This window comes from Corythoichthys intestinalis, chromosome 17 (assembly GCF_030265065.1).
Source record: "Corythoichthys intestinalis isolate RoL2023-P3 chromosome 17, ASM3026506v1, whole genome shotgun sequence".
NCBI classification, from domain to species: Eukaryota; Metazoa; Chordata; class Actinopteri; order Syngnathiformes; family Syngnathidae; genus Corythoichthys; species Corythoichthys intestinalis.
In genome coordinates, this window is record NC_080411.1 from 8,846,435 (window position 1) to 8,863,270 (window position 16,836).

Sequence of the window (16,836 nt, forward strand, 5' to 3'; positions counted from 1 at the left end):
TGACTGGTGAAACACAGCACAAGCATAGCACATTGGTAGTTCAAAACATTTCCATAAACTGACAATATTTACAGTAATAGGATGATTTGACAACTTCTCCAACTTACCAGAATCTCGGAGAAAACAAAACAGATATGACTTTTCTTTTAAAGGCTGCTGTATAACTTGCTCGTTTCATCATGATGAATAAATGTTTCTTCCATGGATTGATACGGTAAAATGAAAGAGAGAACGTAAGTCGGAAATCCGTAAGAGCTCATCGCTGTCAACACGACAGTAACAATAGGAACTATTGTTATTTGGGTTTGAGTTTCCCGAGGAACAGATATACTGTAGTTGACGGACACAGGAAGTCTGTGTGCTTACGTTTGTTATGGTCCGAGTTGCGGAGCTGCAATAAACGTTGACTAAAATGAGTTGAAGAAACTAAATTCTGTGCTTTATGAAGAGTGAAGAAAAGCAGAATTTAACACAGACGAAATCATTCGGCTGATTAGAGTGAAGTATTACCGAAACAAAATGGTGATGTCACGTACCGTAATGGTCAGCAACGGGTCGCCGCATACGTTTCTTTAACACAACGTGGCCGTGTCAATAAAAAAAATCGGTTTATATATATATACATGTAATATATATATTTTTCTGTCTCCATCCATGTACCCGTTTATAATGCGCACCATGATTTTACAAGTTGATTTGGGGGGGGGGGGGGGGGAGTGCGCGTTATATTTGGGAAATTACGGTTGAACATTTTGGTAGAAACACAGGTTCTCGTGTTTGGAGGAAAAAGAATACTAAATTGCACCATACCCACTGTGAAGCATGGGGGTGGAAACATCATGCTTTGGGGCTGTTTTTCTGCAAAGAGACCAGGACGACTGATCTGTGTAAAGGAAAGAATGAATGGGGCCATTTATCGAGAGATTTTGAGTGAAAATCTCCTTCCATCAGCAAGGGCATTGAAGATGATGGGTCTTTCAGCATGACAATGATCCCAAACACACAGCCAGGGCAACAAAGGAATGGCATCGTAAGAAGCATTTCAAGGTCCTGGAGTGGCCTAGCCAGTCTCCAGGTCTCAACCCCATAGAAAATCTGCAGAGGGAGTTGAAAGTCCGTGTTGCCCAAAGACAGCCCCAAAACATCACTGCTCTAGAGCAGATCTGCATGGAGGAATGGGCCAAAATACCAGCAACAGTGTGTGAAAAGCTTGTGAAGAGTTACAGAAAACGTTTGGCCTCCGTTATTGCCAACAAAGGGTACATAACAAAGTATTGAGATGAACTTTTGGTATTGACCAAATACCCTAATTTATGAGCCGCTACTTTTTTCCCTCATTTTGAATCCTGCGGCTTATAGTCCAGTGGGGCTTATTTGATGATGTATTTGGGTTAATAGGTAACACTTTGTTTGACAACGGCATCATAAGACTGTCATAAGATCGTCATAATTATGACATGACACGACACTATCATGGGCATTACTGAATTATTATGACAGATGTCAAAATGTGTCATGTTGCATATTATGTCACTAACTAAATTTATGTCCAGCTCAGATCTTTTACGTCCATTCAAAGGTGAGATAATTTGCTGGATGACACTAACCGACATCTATTATAAGCATTCAATAATGCCTATGACAGTGTCATGTAATAATTTTGACAGTATTATGACACCACCATCCAAGAAAATGTTACCAAATACCATAACTAGCAATTAATGAAACAACTGGAACAGTAAATGAAGAAATAATTAGGACAAAACATGAATTTTGATTGTTTTTACATATGTAGCGCCGCAATGCATGTTAGGAGGAATGTTGGATGACAACAGTGTTGACAGCAGGTGGCAGCAGAGGTTGACCGTCTCCCCCAAGGGAGCAGCGATGGCCAAATGAAGATTTTTAAAACAATAAGGCTTTGCACCAAATTGGTTCAAAGCTTAATGGTTGTTCATTTGGTTTCATGACAGTCTCATGATGCCATTGTCAAATGAAGTGTTACCAGTTAATATCTTTTGGTGTAAATATCCCATAATACAATGAGGACAACTGCGGCTTATAGTCCAGTGCGGCTTATCTATGAACAAATGCCGTTTTCATGTCGAATTTGGTGGCTGGCGGCTTATAGTCAGGTGCGCCTTATAGTCCAGAAATTACGGTACTTATTTTCCACCATGATTTGCAAATAAATTCTTTAAAAATCAAACCATGTGATTTTCTGTTTTTTTCCCCCACATTCTGTCTCTCATGGTTGATGTTTACCCATGTTGACAATTACAGGCCTCTCTAATATTTTCAAGTGGGAGAACAATTAGAACAATTGCACAATTAGTGGTTGACTAAATACTTATTTGCCCCACTGTATCAGTTAGCGTCTGTACATCATCAAAAACAATCACATTAACTCGCCCCAAGAATTCGACCACAATTGAAAACGCACAATAAACAGAACAAAAGGTGTTGCTTCTGGTTGCTTCACAAGCAACAAATGTGCGCGCAGGCTCTTTCCCTTCTCACTCGCAAGTCTCGCGTGCGGAAGTACTACCTGCTCTACGCTTCCTACGCCAAAATAAAAGTATGCATCACAAAACAAAAAACATTATAATAATAAAAACAATTTAAAAAAGACTGGAGAATCCAGCGTCGTACAGTCGAAATCACGTAAGTCGGGTACGTTGTAACCCGGGGACTACCTGTATCAGCATCTGAGAAAAGCATTTTTTGGGAAGCAATTCCTTGACTTACAGTGCTGGCCAAAAGTATTGGCACCCCTTCAATTCTCTCAGATAATGCTCAATTTCTCCTGGAAAATTATTGCAATTACACATGCTTTGGTAGTAATATCTACATTTATTTTACTTGCTTGTCTACCCTGCAACAAGTGAATGCTGGTATTACCCAGATCTTCATTCACAAAGTTATCTAAGTGGAGACCTGCAAGGTAACCACCATGTAACTACACACATTTTGTTCATGTGTGTAGAAAAAAACAAAAAAGAGAATGTAAAATGCTAATGATTTTTCTTTCCACAAAACTCCAAAAATGGGCCAGACAAAAGCGTTGGCACCCTTTGAAAAATCATGTGATGCTTCTCTAATTTGTGTAATTAACAGCACCTTTGGCACACAACAGGTGGTGGTAATAACTAATTCACACTTGCAGCCAGTTAAAATGGAGTGAAGGGAAAAGATACCATCATCGCACACACCATATAATTGTTTACATTAGTCTAACACATTCATCTAACTATTGTTTAAGCAGACTCCACTACATGCCCTTTGACACAGTAAAGTGAATCACCTTATCCAGGCTAATGAGGGGGAGATGAGAAAGAATGTTACAGGTTCTCGTGGGCACCGTCTAACTGTTTGCATTACTCTAACACACGTAATATAATTTATGAGGAAATAGTATTATTTTCATATCTACGGTAGGACTGCACTACTAATATAAAATAAATAGCACACCATAGTTTAATGAGAAGAAATAGAAGAGATACACAATTAGGGCTGTCCCAAACGACTAATTTTCTCCCGATTAGTCAGCCGACTATTTTTACGATTAGTCGACTAATCTAACAATTATTATTATTATTTTTTTTTTTTTTAATTTTTTTTTTTTTTACTAATTTAGCAATGAAATTTTTGTTGACGCTTATCAATTCACAAAAAACATATTGGAACACTCAAATTATTTATTAAAGTACAAATAAACACGTAAATAACAATAATAAATCACAAATAAACAATGAGTTCAAATGCTGATAGAATTAACTAGTGTAGCCTCCCGATTGAAAAGATGGTCTCTTAAACTGATGGTTTACAACTTTTATTCCATCCTTGATGTAAACACACTGTAAGAGCTACGGTGCACACAAATAAAGCAACATAATTAGAAATTAACAAAAACTTTTCACCTTTTTCCTTTTAAACCTTATTTATATATCAATGAATTGCCTATATGTATTGCATTTACCTTAATTTATTACCTTATCATTGACAATCTCTCCCTTGAGTGCAATCACTGTATATACTGTATATATTTATGACCTTTTAACCTTATATAATTTTCTATACCATAAAATAAACCATAACATGAAATAAACCTTTCAATTAGCATTAAGAACAATAGTAATAGCACTTATAGGCCCACTGTCAATGAAACATTATTATTTAGTAAGGCGACAGCACCCTCTGGTGTACAAAAAATGAAAAAAAAAAAATACAAACTGCGTGAAGGCGCTTGAGGTTTTTATTCACGGCCGACGTGCAGCCAAGCTTGGCATTGAAGAGACAGGACAGAAGAGTGTACTCTCCTTTGTTTCTTTGAAATAAGGCAATGTTTTGGACACTCTGGTGCGCTTTTTTTTGGCTTTGTGCCGCTTTCCCCGCTTGCAAACAGAGCATCCGACATTCTAACTTTCCACGCATATATTTTTTTAACCCTTCATTAACCGTCGACGGGATGTTGTGCTCGTCGACGGATTTACGTCATCGATGACGTCGACTATGTCGACTAGTCGGGACAGCTCTATACACAATGCCGTCTTATCACAGAAGCCCAACGCGTGCGTCACGAACAAGATTGACGCACCAACTCTTGCAATCAGCTCTCCCAGCAAACTCCAAGGACAAAGCGCTTTGTCCTAAAACAAGTACAAGCCAGCCCGGGCAACAAAGTTGATAGCGGGCGTCCCATCCGCGCACGAACCTAAGCCGCCCAAAACCGGCCACAGAGGGGAAGACCCAAAAGCAATGCCCAGACACACCTTCGGACACACCTTCAGCACGGTCCGCTTCGCCACGGACTTTAAAAAGACTGGACACTGAGATAACACAGATTTTTGCTGCTCGGAAACATGTAGCCTTGTTTTGGATCCAGAATTGTCCCTCCGTCGTCTGTTTTTGCCTTGTTTTTTACCATTGTCGACGAATAAATTGTCAACCTGTTTTCGGTGAGTGTTCTTCAAACTTTTGAAACATGGAGTCAGTACAAAGGGTTAAAAATAAGAAGAGAACGCGCGAAGTTCTGCCTTCCCGGTTGGCGCGCGCGGAGGCAGCATCGGCCGAGCGGCACTTGTTTGGCTGTCGCTTTTTCCGTGCGTCTTGGCCGGGGGGGGGCGAATTTCAACAGAAGTAAAGCTGACACAACTCCTGTCCTGTGTCCTTGTGTGTACCACATTGAGCATGGAGAAAAGAAAGAAGACCAAAGAACTGTCTGAGGGCTTCAGAAGCAAAATTGTGAGGAAACATGGGCGATCTCAAGGCTACAAGTCCATCTCCAAAGACCTGAATGTTCCTGTGTGTACCGTGCGCAGTATCATCAATAAGTGTAAAGCCCATGGCATGTTTGCAAAAACATTTTGGAAGGATGTTCTCTGGTCAGATGAGACAAAAGAAGAGCTTTTTGGGAAAAGGAATCAACATAGAGTTTACAGGGGGGGAAAAAATGAGGTCTTCAAAGAAAAGAACACTGTCCCCACAGTCAAACATGGCGGAGGTTCCCTGATGTTTTGGGGTTGCTTTGATTCCTCTGGCACTGGACTGCTTGGCCGTGTGCATGGCATTATGAAGTCTGAAGACTACTAACAATTTTTGCAGCATAATGTAGGGCTCAGTGTGAGAAAGCTGGGTTTCCCTCAGAGGTCATAAGTCTTCCAGCAGGCAATGACCCAAAACACACTTCAAAATGGTTTGAGAGAAAACACTGGAGACTTCTAAAGTGGCCAACAATGAGTCCAGACCTGAATCCTGTAGAACCACTATGGAGAGATCTGAAAATGGCAGTTTGGAGAAGGCACTCTTCAAATCTCAAAGACCTGGAGCAGTTGGCCAAAGAAGAACGGTCTAATATTCCAGCATCACAGTTATTTTGTCTAAAGGTTGTGCTACCAAGTATTTGGCTGAGGGTGCCAATACTTTTGTCCGGCCCATTTTGGGAGTTTTGTGTAAAATGATAATGATTAAATTTTTTTTCCCATTCTCTTTTGTGTTTTTTCATTGCACGCAAAATAAATGAAGATATTACTACCACAGCATTTGTAATTGCAATCATTTTCTGGAAGAAATTGAGCATTATCTGACACAACTGCAGGGGTGCCAATACTTTTGGCCAGCACTGTATTTCGTTACTAAATACAGATATTTTGCATTATACACAATCTGTGTGCGGCAGGCGTTCACGCAAAGCCGGCGCTGGAAGGACCACGGTGACATGCTAAAGCAGTACGCCACATGCCTTAGCGGCCTCTTGCCTCGCTACAACATCTCTGAGCCCCAAATCTACTTTGATATCTGGGTGTCCATCAATGAACGCTTTCAGCAGAGGTAACGTACCACAGCTCAGTATCAGCGATGACCACTACTGCGTTAGCATAATATTACTATTTTTAAGAGTAATAATCAGTCTAGTATGCATGTCATGAGGAGTATAGTTTCTTATCAAAATGGCATAGGAGCTACAGTGGGGCAAATAAGTATTTAGTCAACCACTAATTGTGCAAGTTCTCCCACTTCAAAATATTAGAGAGGCTTGTAATTGTCAACATGGGTAAACCTCAACCATGACAGACAGAATGTGGAAACAAAAACCCAGAAAATCACATTGTTTGATTTTTAAAGAATTTATTTGCAAATCATGGTGGAAAATAAGTATTTGGTCAATACCAAAAGTTCATCTCAATACTTTGTTATGTACCCTTTGTTGGCAATAACGGAGGCCAAACGTTTTCTGTAACTCTTCACAAGCTTTTCACACACTGTTGCTGGTATTTTGGCCCATTCCTCCATGCAGATCTGCTCTAGAGCAGTGATGTTTTGGGGCTGTCTTTGGGCAACACGGACTTTCAACTCCCTCTGCAGATTTTCTATGGGGTTGAGACCTGGAGACTGGCTAGGCCACTCCAGGACCTTGAAATGCTTCTTACGAAGCCACTCCTTTGTTGCCCTGGCTGTGTGTTTGGGATCATTGTAATGCTGAAAGACCCAGCCACGTCTCATCTTCAATGCCCTTGCTGATGGAAGATTTCCACTCAAAATCTCTGGATACATGGCCCCATTCATTCTTTCCTTTACACAGATCAGTCGTCCTGGCCCCTTTGCAGAAAAACAGCCCCAAACCATGATGTTTCCACCCCCATGCTTCACAGTGGGTATGGTGCAATTCAGTATTCTTTTTCCTCCAAACAATAGAACCAGTGTTTCTACCAAAAAGTTCTATTTTGGTTTCATCTGGCCATAACCCATTCTCCCAGTCCTCTTCTGGATCATCCAAATGCTCTCTAGCGAACTGCAGACGGGCCTGGACGTGTACTTTCTTCAGCAGGGGGACACGTCTGGCAGTGCAGGAATTGAGTCCCTGGCGGCGCTTTGTGTTACTGTGGTCCCAGCTCTCTGTAGGTCATTCACTAGGTCCCCCCGTGTGGTTCTGGGATTTTTGCTCCCCAATGTTGTTATCATTTTGACACCACGGGGTGAGGAGGGAGTTGAAAGTCCGTGTTGCCCAACGACAGCCCCAAAACATCACTGCTCTAGAGGAGATCTGCATGGAGGAATGGGCCAAAATACCAGCAACAGTGTGTGAAAAGCTTGTGAAGAGTTACAGAAAACGTTTGGCCTCCGTTATTGCCAACAAAGGGTATATAACAAAGTATTGAGATGAACTTTTGGGATAGACCAAATACTTATTTTCCACCATGATTTGCAAATAAATTCTTTAAAAAATCAAACAATGTGATTTTCAGTTTTTCTTTTTCACATTGTCTCTCATGGTTGAGGTTTACCCATGTTGACAATTACAAGCCTCTCTAATCATTCTAGGAGAACTTGCACAATTAGTGGTTGACTAAATACTTATTTGCCCCACTGTATGAGCCACAAGGATATTCAGCAGGATTCTAAGCGAATGAAAAAAAAAAGTAGCGGCTATAGTCTGAAAATTACAGTAAATAATAGAAAAGTTTGGAGTAGTGACGTCGTGATAGGATAGTTAGGCAAAAAACATGAAATCGACACTTTTTTTTTCTTAGTAGGCCACAAAAAACGTGACGGCAGGCCTTAAAGTTAGCTAGTGCAAGTGTACCTCAGGTTTTGTTTGGTTTCTCTAAGGACTTTCGACCCACGCGTGGACATCGTCAAGGCAGACTGGTCGCCGTTCCGACCCAACATGTGGCTAATGCCCCTCCTAGTGGACCTCTCGCCGTGGAGAAATAAGTTCCAAGAGATTGAAAGCACTTTGGACAACCAGACCAAAATAGTCTTCATTGCCGACTTCCCAGGTCCTGTAGTTACTAAATTGGTTCTACATGCATGAACAAAATGTGTGTACTTACACGGTGGTTACCTTGCAGGTCTCCACTTAGATAACTTTGTGAGTGAAGATCTGGGCAATACCAGCATTCACTTGTTGCAGGGTAGACTCAATGTTGAAGTAGTGGAGGAGAAGAAGAACTACTCTCTGGAGGCTGGGGAGAAGATACAGGTAAAAAGTACAAACATAATTGCGTAACATTTGAGTGTGTCAAACAATTTAGCGTCGGTCGTGTTGCAGGTTCCTGCCGGAGCTTACCACAGGGTGTACACGGTATCTGAGGGGCCATCGTGCTACATGTACGTTTACGTCAACACCACAGAGTCGGCGCTGCAGCAGAGCTTCAGCAAGCTGCTGGACCTCCAGGAGAGCATTCGCAATGGGACAGGTGACGTTCAAAGCCGCGGTTGTGTGCAATGTTCTTCCAGGTATTTTAGCGCATGAGTCACCCTTTATAGGGCAAGTGACTATTTTTGCTACTTGTATATTATCAATCATTATATACATTTTTTTTATAGTATTTTATGAATTTATATCTCGGTTGCCAGAAGTATCAAAAAGTGCCGAAGTATTGATTCTGAAATGTTTTATCGATATTGGATTGCATAAGTACCAATTTGTTTTTGCACTGCCGCAGGTCACCATGTTTTCATGGGATAAATTAGATTTAGCACTAATTCATATTTATATTTACTGATATTAATAGCAATATAAGATACTTTTGCATTTTCCTTGTTTATTCATTGTCTGCCACTAACTCCGCGCTAGATGTCCAATTCATTTGAACTGGGAGAAGGGGATGAACGTACTTCCATTCGACGTCTAGCGCCGTCAATGGCTGTGAAAGTTGAGCATTCACAGCCAGTCCTCCCAGTTTAAGTGAATTTGGAGTCTATCATCAATGGCAGCCAATGATTTAATTGCGCGTCACTTCAGTGTTAATTTTAGGGTAGTTACAGGTCACTTTCTGCACATTTTGAGGCATTCCAGGGTCTTTTTCTATAAATTTTGGATAATTTCCTGTTGATTTTAGGGCATTCAGGTCACTTTTTGGTTGATTTCAGGGCACTTGCTGTTGGTTTGGTTCAAATATGGGTCACTTTTTGTTGATTTTGGTGACTTTCAGGAGATTGAGGGGAATTCTTAGGTCACTTAGTTAACCCTAAAATAACTGCAACATGAAGCAATTATCAGAGAATCGCAAAATTTGAAAAAAAAGGTTCTAATGAAAACTTTTTTTCCAATTTGTGAAAAAATAAAAAAAAAGTCAAAAATGAATATGTGTAATTAGCGCTCTGATATCTATAACCCTTGCTAAATCCTGTTTGTTTTTCTCATGGAACCTGCAGATGCATGTGTTGACTTGCATCCATCTTTTTTTTTTCAAAAAGAATTGTCAAAATTCTGAATTAGTCTCAAATCATGAAATTTTAGGTGTATCAAATGTGATACGTTTGGCAATAAAAGGTTAATTTGGGGGCAATTGTGGGAAGGATTTTTTTTTTATTGGGTCAAAAATAATGACAGCCAATGGAAAAACACTATGAGTTAATGAAACAGTAAATTTTTTCCAAGCGGCTTCACTACGTTTTAAGAATGGGGGGCTTAGCCCACAGTAGTTCCACAGGATGTAAGTGAATGTAGCGTACAAGCACATAACAGCGAACAAAGACTAAAATTTATATATAAAGTGGGGCAAATAAGTATTTAGTCAACCACTAATTGTGCAAGTTCTCCCACTTGAAAATATTAGAGAGGCCTGTAATTGTCAACATGGTTAAACCTCAACCATGAGAGACAGAATGTGGAGAAAAAAAAACAGAAAATCACATTGTTTGATTTTTAAATAATTTATTTGTAAATCATGGTGGAAAATAAGTATTTGGTCAATACCAAAAGTTCATCTCAATACTTTGTTATGTACTCTTTGTTGGCAATAACGGAGGCCAAACATTTTCTGTAACTCATCACAAGCTTTTCACACATTGTTGCTGGTATTTTGGCCCATTCCTCCATGCAGATCTCCTCTAGAGCAGTGATGTTTTGGGGCCGTTGTTGAGCAACATGGACTTTCAACTCCCTCTGCAGATTTTCTATGGGGTTGAGACCTGGAGACTGGCTAGGCCACTCCAGGACCTTGAAATTCTTCTTACGAAGCCATTCCTTTGTTGCCCTGGCTGTGTGTTTGGGATCATTGACATGCTGAAAGATCCAGCCACCTCTCATCTTCAATGCCCTTGCTGATGGAAGGAGATTTTCACTCAAAATCTTTCGATACATGGCCCCATTCATTCTTTCCTTTACACAGATCAGTCATCCTGGTCCCTTTGCAGAAAAACAGCCCCAAACCATGATGTTTCCACCCCCATGCTTCACTGTGGGTATGGTGCAATTCAGTATTCTTTTTCCTCTAAACAAGAGAACCTGTGTTTCTACCAAAAAGTTCTATTTTGGTTTCATCTGACCATAACACATTCTCCCAGTCCTCTTCTGGATGATCCAAATGCTCTCTAGCGAACCGCAGCCATGTACTTTCTTCAGCAGGGGGACACGTCTGGCAGTGCAGGATTTGAGTCCTTGGCTGCGCATTGTGTTACTCATTGTAGCCTTTGTGACTTTGGTCCCAGCTCTCTGTAGGTCATTCACTAGGTCCCCCCCCCTGTGGTTCTGGGATTTTTGCTCCCCGTTCTTGTTATCATTTTGACGCCACGGGGTGAGGAGGGAGTTGAAAGTCCGTGTTGCCCAACGACAGCCCCAAAACATCACTGCTCTAGAGGAGATCTGCATGGAGGAATGGGCCAAAATACCAGCAACAGTGTGTGAAAAGCTTGTGAAGAGTTACAGAAAACGTTTGGCCTCCGTTAATGCCAACAAAGGGTACATAACAAACTATTGAGATGAACTTTTGGTATTGACCAAATACTTATTTTCCACCATGATTTGCAAATAAATTCTTTAAAAATCAAACAATGTGATTTTCTGGGTTTTTTTTTTCCACATTCTGTCTGTCATGGTTGAGGTTTACCCATGTTGACAATTACAGGCCTCTCTAATATTTTCAAGTGGGAGAACTTGCACAATTAGTGGTTGACTAAATACCTATTTGCCCCACTGTATGTATATATATTTTATATATATGCCTGACTTTTGTTTTGTGATGCATGCTTTTATTTTCGCGCAGGAAGCGTAGACTAGGAAACGCGCGCGTACAGACGCGCCCACACAACACATGCACACAGTGCACAGAGCAGCCGACTGACAGTGGTGACAGCCTGCGCGCACCTTTGTTGCTTGTGAAGCATCCAGAAGCGACAGCTGTACATAACCCCTTTTGTACTGCATATTTTGCGTTTTCAGTTGTGCTCAAATACTTGGGGCGAGTTTATGTGATCGTTTTTAATGATATGCGGAAGCTAACCGATACATGCTAATCGTTTGTTATAGAGATGTGATGCCGATTGATCGGGTCCGATCACGTCATTTTCAAAGTATTGGAATTGGCAAAAAAATATCAGACATGCCTTTTTTTAACATATATATATATATATATATATACATATATATATGGCGCCGTTTTACCTAAATAGAGAGCTAGAAGGCAGCGTAAAATGAGTAGAGTGAAATTTGGCAGCCTTGGAAGCCTTTTTCTAATTGGCTAAAGCCTTACAATCCCTCTCCCTATGATTAGAAATATTGTGGGAAGCAATGTGGGGAAGCAAGGTAGCAATTTATCTTTTTCTTAACACCCTATGTTATTTCCCAACGCAGAGAAGATATATCAATTGGTAGCACTACTCACAGTCATGGTTGCTAAAGGCGTGTTACATCCACCCATCATGCATTTGGGTATGGCCACAGTATCATTTACTGAAAGCTCAACAAATACACTAGATGGCAATATTTAGTCACAATATACAAAGTCACAAGTCTTTCTATCCGTGGATCCCTCTCACAGAAAGAATGTTAATAATGTAAATGCCATCTTGAGGATTTATTGTCATAATTAACAAATACAGTACTTATGTACTGTATGTTGAATGTATATATTCGTCCGAGTTTTATTCATTTTTTTCTTAATGCATTGCCAAATTGTATATTATTGGGAAAAATTATCGGGAATGATTGGAATTGGAATCGGGAGCAAAAAAGCAATCGGATCGGGAAATATCGGGATCGGCAGATACTCAAACTAAAACGATCGGGATCGGATCAGGAGCAAAAAAACATGATCGGAACAACCGTAGTTTGTTATTTTTGTATCAGCAGCTACTTGTAAACTCAAATTTGAATTGCTATGATTGAAGATGAAACTGATTGAATTTCATTTAGTTTCATTCTGCAAGTGTTGATGTCATGAGCAGCTGAATAAAGTCAGCAAACCACACGGACGTCTGACATCGTCATTTTGGAGCTTAGCTCACCGTCTAGCCAGGACTTTAGCTCCAACGTCTTGGCGAGGACAGTACAATGGCGTATAATACGTGTTTTGGATAGTTACAGTGCCTTGCAAAAGTATTCGGCCCCCTTGAACCTTGCAACCTTTCGCCACATTTCAGGCTTCAAACAGAAAGATATAAAATTTTAATTTTTTGTCAAGAATCAACAACAAGTGGGACACAATCGTGAAGTGGAACAAAATTTATTGGATAATTTAAACTTTTTTAACAAATAAAAAACTGAAAAGTGGGGCGTGCAATATTATTCGGCCCCCTTGCGTTAATACTTTGTAGCGCCACCTTTTGCTCCAATTACAGCTGCAAGTCGCTTGGGGTATGTTTCTATCAGTCTTGCACATCAAGAGACTGACATTCTTGCCCATTCTTCCTTGCAAAACAGCTCGAGCTCAGTGAGGTTGGATGGAGAGTGTTTGTGAACAGCAGTCTTCAGCTCTTTCCACAGATTCTCGATTGGATTCAGGTCTGGACTTTGACTTGGCCATTCGAACACCTGGATACGTTTATTTTTGAACCATTCCATTGTAGATTTGGCTTTATGTTTTGGATCATTGTCCTGTTGGAAGATAAATCTCTGTCCCAGTGTCAGGTCTTGTGCAGATACCAACAGGTTTTCTTCCAGAATGTTCCTGTATGTGGCTGCATCCATCTTCCCGTCAATTTCAGCCATCTTCCCTGCTGAAGAAAAGCAGGCCCAAACCATGATGCTGCCACCACCATGTTTGACAGTGGGGATGGTGTGTTCAGGGTGATGAGCTGTGTTGCTTTTACGCCAAACATATCGTTTTGCATTGTGGCCAAAAAGTTCAATTTTGGTTTCATCTGACCAGAGCACCTTCTTCCACATGTTTGGTGTGTCTCCCAGGTGGCTTGTGGCAAACTTTAAACGAGACTTTTTATGGATATCTTTGAGAAATGGCTTTCTTCTTGCCACTCTTCCATAAAGGCCAGATTTGTGCAGTGTACGACTGATTGCTGTCCTATGGACAGACTCTCCCACCTCAGCTGTAGATCTCTGCAGTTCATCCAGAGTGATCATGGGCCTCTTGGCTGCATCTCTGATCAGTTTTCTCCTTGTTTGAGAAGAAAGTTTGGAAGGACGGCCGGGTCTTGGTAGATTTGCAGTGGTCTGATGCTCTTTCCATTTCAATATGATGGCTTGCACAGTGCTCCTTGAGATGTTTAAAGCTTGGGAAATCTTTTTGTATCCAAATCCGGCTTTAAACTTCTCCACAACAGTATCTCGGACCTGCCTGGTGTGTTCCTTGGTTTTCATAATGCTCTCTGCACTTTAAACAGAACCCTGAGACTATCACAGAGCAGGTGCATTTATACGGAGACTTGATTACACACAGGTGGATTCTATTTATCATCATCGGTCATTTAGAACAACATTGGATCATTCAGAGATCCTCTCTGAACTTCTGGAGTGAGTTTGCTGCACTGAAAGTAAAGGGGCCGAATAATATTGCACGCCCCACTTTTAGTTTTTTATTTGTTAAAAAAGTTTAAATTATCCAATAAATGTTGTTCCACTTCACGATTGTGTCGCACTTGTTGTTGATTCTTGACAAAAAAATTAAATTTCATATCTTTATGTTTGAAGCCTGAAATGTGGCGAAAGGTTGCAAGGTTCAAGGGGGCCGATTACTTTTGCAAGGCACTGTATTTTGAGATTTAGGCGGTATTTAAAGGGTTAACAGCTTGCTATGATCCAAGGTTTTGATACTGGTGTGTGGCCACGGTGTAGACATCTGATGTTTCTCACTGTGGTCCGGAGTGTGCCTGCTCAGACACATGAAAAATTAGAGGGAACATTGGCCGTCAGCCCTCCTGATCAAAATGGATTGGTTGTTTAGCGCCCTCAATGGCAGCCAGTGAGTGCCCAAGCAAGTGGTCGAGCTAACTTGATTCTCCCCCAAACAGCAAAGGAGCCTCTTCCACCCGAGCTGCAGCCTCTCATGTCGAACGACGACAACACCGAGATTGATAGCGACCCTGATGATAACATCACAGACCCAGTCTTGAGGCTCTTCCTTAAGAGACAGCGTCACATCAAAGAGGTGAAGAAACGCAGGGAGGCCGGCGTGCTGGAGCGACTCGAGCGGTTCACCGTCAAGAAGTATCACGCTATACGACGAGGGTAAGTAAAGCAGAGTAAATCACCAATTCCATGACGATACGAGATCGACTCTTTAGTCGATATGCCATTATCACTTCCACGGTTCGATTCAAGGGTCTCTGATTGAATAGATGCAATAGAAACACAGTAATATCTGACACATAAGCATTCACTTTGTGATCTTTTCTTAAAGACCAAATGTGAAGTAATTTCATAAAATGCCTAATAGGGTCACATGAAAGTAGTTAAATATTATCCAACAAATAAAGCATGAAAAAATAATTTATATGTTATATATTTGACAAATAATCGCGTTTCCGAAGTTCGAGCCTGAAAGGGGACGAACCCGGAAGTGATACGTCACACCGAGAACAGCGATGGCAGCGCTCCATACAGCCGCCATACAAAGCCCTTCAAACAATGATTTAAACAACGATATAAGCGATAGATCAAGGGCAAGTGAGGAGATCCAAGTTTTTGAAGAGTTGGAGGAAGAGGAGGAGGTTGGAATTTTATGTTGGACCGTACATGTATTAGCCAGACGCTAACCAGGATGCAAGCAATGTGCCCAAACTACCTGACATGGAATGGAGACAAGACCCATCGAGATTACAAGATTGGTAAGATATAGGCTGTTATTATTTTTATGACTTGAAGCATGTCAGGTAAATAAACCACCTACTATTGCCTGGGATAAAAGAAAAGCTTTGACGAATCGCCGATCATGTTGTGGAATGAACAGTAGAAGCTAGCGACGTTAGCTTTTATTTACCCGATACAGTAGGTAGAACAAGTATTTGATACACTGACGATTTTGCTGGTTTTCCCACTTGCAAGCCATGTAGAGGTCTGTAATTTGTATCATAAGTTCTCTTCAACTGTGAGGGACGGAATCCAATACAAAAATCCAGAAAATCACATTGTATAATTTTTAGGGCTGTCAAATGAGTAAAATTTTTAATCGAGTTAATTACAGCTTAAAAATTAATTAATCGTAATTAATCGCTATTGAAACCATCTATAAAATATGCCATATTTTTCTGTAAATTATATATATATTCTGTAAAATAAATTGTTGGAATGGAAAGATAAGACACAAGATGGATATATACATTCAACATAAGGACTGTAGTGGGCATTTCACTCTACTGTCATTTAAATCTGTCTATGCTGTCCTCACTCCGAAGCGTCTACTTTTCCCAAAGCTAGACAGCTAGTGAACGACGCCTTAATAATCAGACTTCTTCCTTTTTCATCTGATTTATTGATAAAATGGCCTCAAACCATTGTCCTCTTCAGACCGTCGTAAAACTACAACAAAAAGTACACAAGCATTGCATGAACAACAACGTTAGCTTAGCACGCTATACAGGTTCACTAAACATAAACAAACAGCGTCTCATACAAAAAATCTAACATTTCGCTTACTAACATAATATGTTCATTCTACCATACTTACGGACAAATCTTGTCCAAGGATCATATAAGCACATTACAACGTAGGCGTCAGCCCGAGACGTCGTGCAGCCATATTGAACTGGCAAGAAAACAATAAACCATGTCGCAAAGCCACCACAAGAGTTCGCTGTTGGACAGCACAAAAAGCCTTGCTGTAAAACTTACAAAAGGCAAAATACTGTCTGAGCGGGACATGTGCGTTAATTGCGTCAAATATTTTAACGTGATTAATTAAAAAATTTAATTACCACCCGTTAACGCGATAATTTTGACAGCCCTAATGATTTTTAAATAATACATTTGTATTTAACTGCATGAAATAAGTATTTGATACATTACCAACCAGTAAATATTTCGGCTCTTAGTTCTTTTTTAAGAACCCCTCCTGTTCTCCACTCATTACAGGAAGTAACTGCACCTGTTTGAACTTGTTACCTGTATAAAAGACACCTGTTCACATGCTCAAACAAACAAACTCCAACCTCCCAACA

The 16,836-nt window shown here is 40.5% G+C and overlaps 1 protein-coding gene across 1 annotated transcript in view; it reads left to right on the forward strand.

The window, feature by feature from the left end:
• Positions 1 to 16,836, forward strand: part of LOC130905794 (vitamin K-dependent gamma-carboxylase-like) — a 50,125-nt gene that overhangs the window by 27,102 nt on the left and 6,187 nt on the right. The window contains exons 10-14 of the mRNA XM_057819482.1: positions 6,179 to 6,330; positions 8,110 to 8,279; positions 8,352 to 8,482; positions 8,552 to 8,699; positions 14,692 to 14,908. Of these exons, the coding sequence (XP_057675465.1) occupies positions 6,179 to 6,330; positions 8,110 to 8,279; positions 8,352 to 8,482; positions 8,552 to 8,699; positions 14,692 to 14,908 (818 nt within the window). The remainder of the gene's footprint in view (positions 1 to 6,178; positions 6,331 to 8,109; positions 8,280 to 8,351; positions 8,483 to 8,551; positions 8,700 to 14,691; positions 14,909 to 16,836) is intronic.